This window comes from Garra rufa, chromosome 3, assembly GCF_049309525.1.
Source record: "Garra rufa chromosome 3, GarRuf1.0, whole genome shotgun sequence".
In the NCBI taxonomy this organism is placed as follows: domain Eukaryota; kingdom Metazoa; phylum Chordata; class Actinopteri; order Cypriniformes; family Cyprinidae; genus Garra; species Garra rufa.
Window position 1 is genome coordinate 39626464 of NC_133363.1, and position 11084 is coordinate 39637547.

At 34.7% G+C, this 11084-nt stretch overlaps 1 protein-coding gene across 1 annotated transcript in view; it reads left to right on the forward strand.

Moving 5' to 3' along the window:
- nfatc3a (nuclear factor of activated T cells 3a) overlaps positions 1-10459 on the forward strand; it is a 103741-nt gene extending 93282 nt beyond the window's left edge. Inside the window, exon 10 of the mRNA XM_073836081.1 lies at positions 6452-10459. Within this exon, the coding sequence (XP_073692182.1) occupies positions 6452-6531 (80 nt within the window). The 3' untranslated portion in view covers positions 6532-10459. The remainder of the gene's footprint in view (positions 1-6451) is intronic.
- The last annotated feature ends 625 nt before the right edge of the window (positions 10460-11084 follow it).

Here is an 11084-nt window from a genome sequence, read left to right on the forward strand (position 1 = left end):
CATATTAGTCTTTTCCAAAAAATTGGCACCTTTAAAAATCTGCCAATACCACAGGCACACCACAGACGCTGATTAAATAGCTGTCTGTATTTATTGACCGACTGTGCTGTGCTGAAAATACTGGCATACATTTTTTTTTTTAATTTGATGTTTGCTTGTTTTTCTCTATACCAGATGTTTAAGTGTGCAAATGCTCCATGGCAGTTACTTTTAGCCTTTTTTATTTAGTGTTTTTTTTTTTTGTTTTTTTTTTTTCAAAAGTCAAAAGGAGTTCATTTATTCTTGAACACCTTTGAGAGTTGCAAATTGTCGTATAAAGTGCGCAGGAGGTGCTGCCATTTACATTTACTCAGTATGTTTTGTGAGTTGTATCAGTGTTCCACAATGTGTGTGAGGTTGTGCAGTGCAGGTTTGTGCAGAGTGTGTGTGTGTGTGTGTGTGTGTGTGTGTGTGTGTGTGTGTGTGTGTGTGTGTGTGTGTGTGTGTGTGTGTGTGTGTGTGTGTGTGTGTGTGTGTGTGTGTGTGTGTGTGTGTGTGTGTGTGTGTGTGTGTGTGTGTGTGTGTGTGTAAGATTGTTAGATTGTTTGTGCGGCGTGAGAGGCAGACAGCGCACTGAGTGGGTTTTAAAGCAGAACTCACAATCAGCCCAGAGCAGGTCTGCATGTGTGAAGTGTGTTCATGCAAGAGGAAGAGCCGCCTACGCCAACAGGATGATCTGTGACAGCGGCTGGGCATTTGAAACATAACACACACACACACACACACACACACACAAACATGCAACTTTTGCACACAGAACCGTCACAAATAATAACATCAACCACATAAGAAAATGTACCAAAACAACTCAACTTCAAACACTCAAAATAACAATTGAGACACATACTGTGGCTAACACAAGAATGTAAACAAAGCATGATAATGTAAACATAAATAACTGTTTACACGACACTGCGCACAATGGATCAAAATATATAATCTGTATTAAACAAATAAGTGCAATAACTCATGCAAATATGACACACTTAACCCGAATGGTTGTAACACAGCAGTGCTATAGTTAGTACCTGTGACATTTAGATTTTTTTAAACACGAAAGAGCCATGTTTAACTATCACAAACATCAGTAGCGTTACATACACAGTGTAACTTGCGACTTGAGCGCTGCACAGCTGCTTTAAATATTCACCCTACTGAGTGACTGTTGTAGGCAATGCTCATTATTTTGATTTACAGAGCGGATTAGTGCAGTCCTTTATATGGTGCTCTGACACTTTTTTTTGTAACAATGCCATATTTCACATTTAAACACGTATCTTTTCATTTACCTTTAATGCTATTTTTAGCACTAAGTTCAGCACTCTGGCTTTTGATGTCTTGTTAATGTATGACTGTATATGCCGTTATATACGTCTCCTGATGCTGGTTTAAAAAAAAAAAAGGCTTTAGTACTGTGTGGGGAGTTTTTTGCAGTTGTGAGTTATAAAGTAAGAATTGAGAGATATAAACTCACAAGTGTGAAGTCAGAATAGCAAGACCTAAACTTGCAATTCTGACTTTTTTTTTAAAGAATTGTGATAAACTTGCAATTCTGTGTTACATAGTCAGAATTGAGAGATGTAAACTCTCAATTGAGAGTTATAAAGTCAATTACGAGACCTTACCTTGCAATTCTGATAAATTTTACTTTTAAACTTTTTTTCTGAGAATTGTTATAATTTTGCAGTTGTAAGTTATAAAGTCAGAATTTTGAAATAAACTTGCAATTCTGAGTCGCAGTTCTGACTTTTTTTTTCAGATGTTGATGTAAACTTGCAATTGTGAGTTATAAAGTCAGAGTCAGAATTGAGACATATAAACTTGCAATTGTGAGATATAAAGTCAGAATTTTGAGAAATAAACTTGCAATTGCAAAGTCAGAATAGCGAGACCTAAACTTCCAATTTACTTTTTTTTGTAAGAATTTTGATAAACTTGCAATTCTGAGTTACAAAGTCAGAATTGAGAGAAGTAAACTGTATAACTCCCAATTGAAAGTCAAAATTGCGAGATCTAAACTTGCAATTCTAAGAAATAAATGCAATTCTGACTTTTTTCTGAGAATTGTTATATCATTTTGCAGTTTTGAGTTATAAAGTCAGAATTTTGAAATAAACTTGCAATTCTGAGTCGCAGTTCTGACTTTTTTTTTTTTCAGAATTGATGTAAACTTGCAATTGTGAGTTATAAAGTCAGAATTTTGAGAAATAAACTTGCAATTGCAAAGTCAGAATAGCGAAACCTAAACTTCAAATTCTGACTTTTTTTTTTTTAAGAATTTTGATAAACTTGCAATTCTGAGTTACAAAGTCAGAATTGAGAGATGTAAACTCTCAGTTGGGAGTTATAAAGTCAAAATTGTGAGACCTAAACTTGCAATTCTGAGAAATAAATAAGCAATTCTGACATTTTTCTGAAAACTGTTAAATATTTTTGAGTTACAAAGTCAGAATTTTGAAATAAACTTGCAATTCTGAGTCACAATTCTGACTTTTTTTTTTTTCAGAATTGATGTAAACTTGGAATTGTGAGTTAAGTCAGAATTGAGAGATGTCAACTTGCAATTGTAAGTTATAAAGTCAAAATTGCGAGACCTAAACTTGCAATTCTGAAAAATAAATTAGCAATAGTTCTAAAGTCAGAATTTATAAATAAACTTGAAATTGAGTTAAGTCAGAATTTTGAGATATAAACTCGCGATTGTGAGTTAGTCAAAATTGCAAGACCAAAACTTGCAATTCTAAATCACAATTCTGACCTTTTTTTTTTCAGAATTGATATAAACTTGCAGTTGTTTTGTAACTTGCAGTTGCGAGACCTAAACTTGCAATTCTGAGAAATAAATGAGCAATTCTGACTTTTTTTCTGAGAATTGTGATGTAAATTCTCAGTTGTGAGATATAAAGTTAGAATTTTGAGATGTAAACTTAAAATTGAGAGTTATAAAGTCAAAATTGTAAGACCTAAACTTGCAATTCTGAGAAATAAATGCAATTCTGACTTTTTTCTGAGAATTGTTATATCATTTTGCAGTTTTGAGTTATAAAGTCAGAATTTTGAAATAAACTTGCAATTCTGAGTCGCAGTTCTGACTTTTTTTTTTTTCAGAATTGATGTAAACTTGCAATTGTGAGTTATAAAGTCAGAATTTTGAGAAATAAACTTGCAATTGCAAAGTCAGAATAGCGAAACCTAAACTTCAAATTCTGACTTTTTTTTTAAGAATTTTGATAAACTTGCAATTCTGAGTTACAAAGTCAGAATTGAGAGATGTAAACTCTCAGTTGGGAGTTATAAAGTCAAAATTGTGAGACCTAAACTTGCAATTCTGAGAAATAAATAAGCAATTCTGACATTTTTCTGAAAACTGTTAAATATTTTTGAGTTACAAAGTCAGAATTTTGAAATAAACTTGCAATTCTGAGTCACAATTCTGACTTTTTTTTTTTCAGAATTGATGTAAACTTGGAATTGTGAGTTAAGTCACAATTGAGAGATGTCAACTTGCAATTGTAAGTTATAAAGTCAAAATTGCGAGACCTAAACTTGCAATTCTGAAAAATAAATTAGCAATAGTTCTAAAGTCAGAATTTATAAATAAACTTGAAATTGAGTTATGAAGTCAGAATTTTGAGATATAAACTCGCGATTGTGAGTTAGTCAGAATTGCAAGACCAAAACTTGCAATTCTAAATCACAATTCTGACCTTTTTTTTTTCAGAATTGATATAAACTTGCAGTTGTTTTGTAACTTGCAGTTGCGAGACCTAAACATGCAATTCTGAGAAATAAATGAGCAATTCTGACTTTTTTTCTGAGAATTGTGGTGTAAATTCTCAGTTGTGAGATATAAAGTTAGAATTTTGAGATGTAAACTTAAAATTGAGAGTTATAAAGTCAAAATTGTAAGACCTAAACTTGCAATTCTGAGAAATAAAGTCAGAATTGCAAAATATAAACACAATTCTTTTTTGCTTTATAACACTCAATTGTGAGTTTGTATATCACAATTCTGAGAAAAAAGTCTGAATTTGCACGTTTGTGTGGGGAGTTGAGCGCCATTTGTTCACTTTGACAGAGACCACCGTTTTTTAGTTCTGTTGGAAAATGTGGTCCATCCCAGTCAGTCATGGGTTGTCTGGATGAGGAATGTGGAGATTATTAACTCTCTTGCAGAGGCAGGTACCTGTATGAAAAAATACCTGAGGCCCCCTTCAACAGTCAAACCTGTTTATCTGCTTCTCAGCTTTTCCCTCAGATTTATCGTCGCCTTTTATAGATGTGGTTTTTTAGTCGGATGACAAGCTTGGAAATCTGGTGATTGAGGAGAGATGGAGGGTTTTGACACACACTCACCATAACATTCAATCATTTTTTCCACAAAGCGAGGAACTGTCTTTGCCCTAGTTCTCTGTTGCTTTTTTTATAGGATGAACTTTTGTATTATGGTTGTGGTTGACTGATTTTTTTTTTTTTTTCCATGGCAGCAATATCATCGCACTTGCTATATTGTAGAGAACATCCACTATCCAGTGGAGCATGTGGAGAAACAGTCATATTTTCACAGCATTAATCAGAACCCTGCTGGGATGACCTGTTAAAAAAAGTTTGGCTGCTTGCTTAACATCAGTCTCCTGGCCTGCTAAAGTAATTACCACACTTGCTTCGTTGCCTTCTGGGATATAGAACATGTGTTTTAACAATGGATCAATTTTATACAGGCCTTTCATAGTGCTCTAAAAGCCCAAGCAAACAGGCTGAAGGAAATGTAGTCAAAGGCCATTAAACTCATAATGAACTGATGCAACTGCCTGTACCAAAGCCTCGTAGTTAAAGCAGCGGAGGATGTTTTTTTATAGCCTGTGTTGTGGTCATCTTAATAAGACTTCTGCTGTCAGAATTTACATCCTCGTGCTCACAGACACACAATCGCACATATTTTTTTCCTAAGTGGTCACATACCGAAGTTGGGTTTTTTTTCTGTCTTCTGTCTTTTATTTCCATCAGCCCTGGAGGATGATGTCTGTACTCGACTTTACACAGCTCAACACTGCCCTTCAATGGTTGGATACAGGAATTGATTTTTAAAATACCCTATGAAAGCTCACACTAACGTTTAAAAGTTTGGGGTCGGTAATTTTAGAATGATAGTTTTATTGTTTTTTGATACATTAAATTGATCAAAACTGAGTTAAGATATTTATAATATTACAAATAATTTATATTTAAAATAAATTGCTGTTCTTCTGAGCTTTCTAGTCATCAAAGAGTGTTGAAAGAAAAAATGTTCCACTAAAATATTTAACTGTTTTTTATGGAAGCCTGTTTAACTTTGTCTCACAATTCTATTATTTTTTCTCAGAATTGATATAAACTTGATACAAACTTGCAATTGTGAATTCTAAACTCACAATTCTGAGAAATAGTCACAATTCTGAATTTTTTTTCTCAGAATAGTTATATAAACGTGCAATTATGTTATAAAGTCCAAACTGTGAGACATAAACTTGCTATTGTAAGTTATAAAGTCAGAAATATGAGATGACTTTTTTTCTCTGAATTGTGTGATAGAAACTTACAAATCTGAGTTATAAAGTCAGAATTGTGATATAAACCCGCAGTTGTGAGTTGTAAAGTCAGAATTTTAAGATACAAAATTTTCAATTGTAAGTTATAAAGTTAGAAATTAGAAACAAGTTAGTCAGAATTCCGAGACCTAAACTCACAATTCTGAGAAATAGACACAGTTTTGTCTTTTTTCTCAGAATTGTAATATAAACTCACAATTATGAGTTATAAAGTCAGAATTTTGAGAAATAAACTTATATAAGTTATATATTAAATAAAGTTATAAAGTCAGAAATTTGGGATATACTCGCAATTGTGTTATAAAGTCAAAACCGCGAGACATAAACTTGCAATTCTGAGAAATAAAGTCAGAATTGTGAAATATAAGCTCACTACTTTTTTTTCTCAGAATTGCGAGTTTATGTCTTGCAATTCTGACTTTATAACATGCAATTGTGAGTTTATATCACAATTCTGAAAAAAAAAGTCAGAATTGAGAGTTTGAATCACGCAATTCTGTAATCTTTTGTAATTTGTTTTATTCAATGGCGGAAACAACATTGATGCTAATGTTTTTTGAGCACCAAAACAACATATTAGACTGATTTCTGATGGATGATGTGGCACTGAAGACTGGAATAATGGCTGCTGAAAATTCAGCTTTGCCATCAGAGGAATGAATTACATTTACAACACAAAATAGTTAAGATTGTTATGCTATTTCAAAGTATTACTGATTTTGATTAAAAAAAATCTTACCAAACAAAACCTTTTGAACAGTTTACCATTCCTTGAAATAATATCTTCTCCTAAACAATCTGTTTTCTCTTTTTGTGTGTTTCAGTGAATGAGATCATAGGCAGAGACATGTCTCAGGCCCCAGAGGCTCACGGGGGCTCGCCAGCTGCACACAGTCAATCCTAGCCCGCAACACGCCACGTCAGACTCTCAGACAATCTTCACAGGACTCCAGAGCCGGGCGGCGAGATTCCACCCAAAGCCAGCGTCTGCCCCAGTCGTCCAAAAACAACCCTTCCCAGCGTGGATCCAGAAGCGATTTGAGCGACAATTATTGCTTCCTCCAGATTCACGAACACAGCTTTGGCTGGAAACGATACCAACCGGGAAAGCTGGGGGTATATACTGTACGCATGCACACACAATCAGGTGTACTGTACATATACACACGCGCAGACGTGGCTGAGTGGGAGTAAACTTGGATTTGTGTCGTTCTCCTGGAAGTAAAACCAATAATTCAGGGCTCTCTGACAGCATGATGTATTACTATTTGTAGCTCGCAGATTCACCCCTCGGATTGGCTAGCTATGCAGTCGAGCATCCTCATCCCAGACCGGAATATGCAGTACACAGCAGCATTTCTACAGTCACTTTAGTGGGATAGCCGAGGAGCGCTCGAGGCGTGATAAATGCCCACGCCTTCTTACCAGCGAAAACGCCGCCTTTTTCAGTACACATTCTGCCAGTGCTGCCCCCTAGTGGACAGGCCCTCGGGCACTGCACTGAGTCTGTAGTAATAATATGCAACATTCCACATGTCTAGTGACCTTTCTGAGCTGTAGATAATCTGTTTAATGATTGGCCCATTTCCTCTTCAGGTTGAACAAATGCCTTATGTAGTAGCTGTGATTGTGAACAGGCTTTCTGCTGAGAATTTATATAAGTTTTATTTTTTCTTCTTTCTGTTTGAGGACACGCTTGAATCCAGTGTGTGTATTTTATACTTAGAAAGTAGCTGAGCTTCATCTTGTGTTCTGGAGTGCTGTGAATTGTGTTGGTTCAATCTTACTTTCACAGTGCTGTGCTTTAAAAGTCAAATGAATTGTTCAGACTCTAAAGATAACATACGTGTTTTGTGTAGTTGCATGGGAAGATGAACTCATGACCGTAGACCAAAAGGTCTGGAGATAATAAAGCTCATATGAACAGTTGAAGTCAAAAGTTTACATACACCTTGTAGAATCTGCAAAATGTTAATTATTTTAGCAAAATAAGAGGGATCATGGGATCATACAAAATGCATGTTATTTTTTATTTAGTACTGAGCTGAATAAGATGTTTCACATAAAAGATGTTACATATAGTCCACAAGAGAAAATAATAGTTGAATTTATAAAAATGACCCCGTTCAAAAGTTTACATACACTTGATTTTTAATACTGTGTTGTTACCTGGATGATCCACAGCTGTATTTTTTTTTTGTTTTTTGTTTTTTTTTGTTTAGTGCTTAGTTCATGAGTGCCTTGTTTGTTCTAAACAGTTAAACTGTCCACTGTTCTTCAGGAAAATCTTTAAGGTCCCACAAATTCTTTGGTTTTAAATGCTTAAGGTTTAAATGCTCACTGCTGCTTCAGAAGTACTAAAAAACAAACAATGCATCAAGAGATGAATTTGAAGATCAGGGTAAATTTAACTTATTTTGTCTTATGGGGAACATGTAAGTATCTTCTGTAGTTTCTGAAGGGCAGTACTAAATGAAAAAAAATATGGTATTTAAGCAAAATAAGAAAAACGCACACGCTTTCATTTTATTCAAAAGTTTACACCCCGTAATGCATCGTGGACCTTCTGAAGCATCAGTGAGTGTTTGAACCTTCTGTAATAGTTGCATATGAGTCCTTCAGTTGTCCTCAGTGTGAAAAGATGGAACTTAAAGTCATACAGTCATTATTAGAAAGGGTTCGAATACACAAAAATTCTAAAAACCAAAGAATTTGTGGGACTCAAAGGATTTTTCTGAAGAACAGCAGGCAGTTTAACTGTTCAGGACAAACAAGGGACTCATGAACAACTATCACTAACCAAAAAAAAAAAAAAAAAAAAAACAGCTGTGGATCATTCAGGTAACCACACAACATTAAGAATATGTAAACTTTTGAACGGGGTAATTTTTATAAATTCAACTATTATTTTCTCTTGTCGACTATATGGAAACATTTTATGTGAAATATTTTATTCATAATAATAATTAACAATAATTAACATTTTGCAGATTCTGCACAGTGTATGTAAACTTTTAACATCAATAAGAGCTTCATGTGCATTGAACTCAAACATAATAATATGTTGACTATGCTGAGACTCGCTTTGTGCCTTTGATTAGAGAAACAATTATGCATAAACAATTGCATTGGACAATTAAAAAAACATTGCATGTTTGATGTCAGGGAAACCATAATTGGTTGTTTTTTGTTTTGTTTTTGCCTATAAAATGTTGCATCCTGACAATCAGCATGTAGACTATCAGTTGCTATAGAGTGACTTGAATGTTTGTATCCCTGTTGCATTCTGGGACAAAAAGGTTAAAATCCAAACCAGCTTCCAAACTCCTCAACCCATCTTAGACAATCATTTCTGCTCTCAGTGTGGACAAAAACCGTGTAGTGGACAGGTTTCATGGGGTCAGACACCGCCAGAGCCTTAAATTTCAATCTTAAAAAACAATTCCCCCCGTGAAAACTGGCACAGTTCAATTAAAACGTTGTTTTTTTTCTTCAGTCTTTGAGACATACAGCTGTAACCACGACTGTTAATTATGTTTGAAAAAAGACAAAAAATCTGCTATGCACTATAAACCTGCCTTCTGCCTTTAAGAAAAAGAAAAAATACAAAAAAGAAAGAAAACCTTGATGCCTCTAGACTAGATGCTGTAGAGATGCTTCTTCGTAGAGTAGTGTGCTAGACAAGATGTGGCTGTTGATGCATAGAGCAAGCGTCTTAACGGTTTTGTGCGTATGTGCTCATGTCGGTTTGTATCCAGTGAATTGTAGATATTTGTTTTGTATCTTTGAAAACCTCTTTGAATTCGAATGGTGTAAAAGCACACTGATACATTAGGCTATGCAAGGACAGACGATATGATGGTGTGACATTTTCAAACATACAAATAGCAGGTTTGTTTGTTAGTCTTGCATCTATACAGTAAGTATATATATTTTGTTGTACTTGTATGTAAACCCTTACATATAGTGACAGGTGTTTTCAATGCCACTTTTGACTATTTAATTTAAAACTATACGGTAGGAAAGCCTTAACTTGTGTTAAAATGCAATTTTAGAGAATGTGTGTCATAAGGTTTGGGTTTGATTTAGGTTTAGTGTTTTTTGAGAATCAAGATAAAAAGTACAAGCAAGCAAACAAAAAAAATTACAGATGGGGAGTTCTGGGATGAAGCAGGGTCCCTAGATAAGCACCTATTTTCATTCTTTAGAAACCAAAGATCGAACAATGTGTTCCCATTTTACATAAAGATGACCGCGCAAACACCAGAACTCTATTTTTGATACTTTGAAATGGATGTCATTCCTAAAGTTTGGGTAGCTTGGATGGTTTGTAAAATAAAAAAGTACAGGTTCAGTTGATGTTTACGGAGCCTTGTATTGTCGTTTCATGTACATTTTGTATTTAACATTTTGTAATTTTTAAGACTGCAGTGCTTTTTGAAATCATTCAAAGGGAACACCGTGCGGCATAGGCTCTTCTGAGGTAGTGTATCAATAAAAAGAATAAATGCCCGAATGTCTATGTGTCATTGTGTTTCAGATTATGACCTCCATCAAGAATGAAAATTTAATAGGTCTGTCTTGTTCAGCTGCTTGATATTGCATATTGGTGTCTTACCATATTATTTTAATGTATTGTCTTAATTATGAACACACTGGTTTGTAGTAACAGTTTTACTGTTTACTGCACGTTCTTATTCTTCTCGTTGCTTTAACAGCTGAGCCCATGCTGCTGTTACTAATTCAAAAACATCACTTTAGAACTAGTAACAAATGAACGCTGAGCTGCTTCATTGAAAGCTTATTGTATAATATGAAGTATTATGAGAGAGACGGACTGAGCGAGAGGGGTGAACTGCATCTGATACAGCATTCATTCTTCAGATTAATCTCATTTTCTCAATAAAACATTAGTTTGAATGTCCACTGAGGAAAACGATATCTTTGTCATGCCATTCTTTTATCTGTTAAGGGTGATTTCCGATGACAGCACTGCTCAGTGCATTTGTTGGCTGTCTTACAAGGTGTTGTTGGAAGTAAAAATAACTTGTTTACAACAGTTACAGTCTCTTTCAATATAAGTCTTTACTGCTTTCCCCCAATTGTCGCCATCTAATGGTGGAACAATGTAACTAAAATCACCATCACAAACACACCGTTTCCCAATACTTAATACTATTATTAAATATTTGTGAATAACATTTAACAAAAACAGCCATCATGAAAGTTGCTATGCAATTCAGTCAAAAGTGCAAAGGCAGCACTTTGATTACACAGCATTAAAAATGACAAAAAAAATTAACATGAGACTTTGCCCTTAGCCAAAACTGCTCTGGGACAAATAATAGAATAATGAAAGCAAAGACTGCCTGTTAGATTTGCCCAAAATGAATTATATCTCCTGTTTAACCACTATAGAGACGGAGGCTGGAGTACGGCAGCTCTCTACGGTTTCAT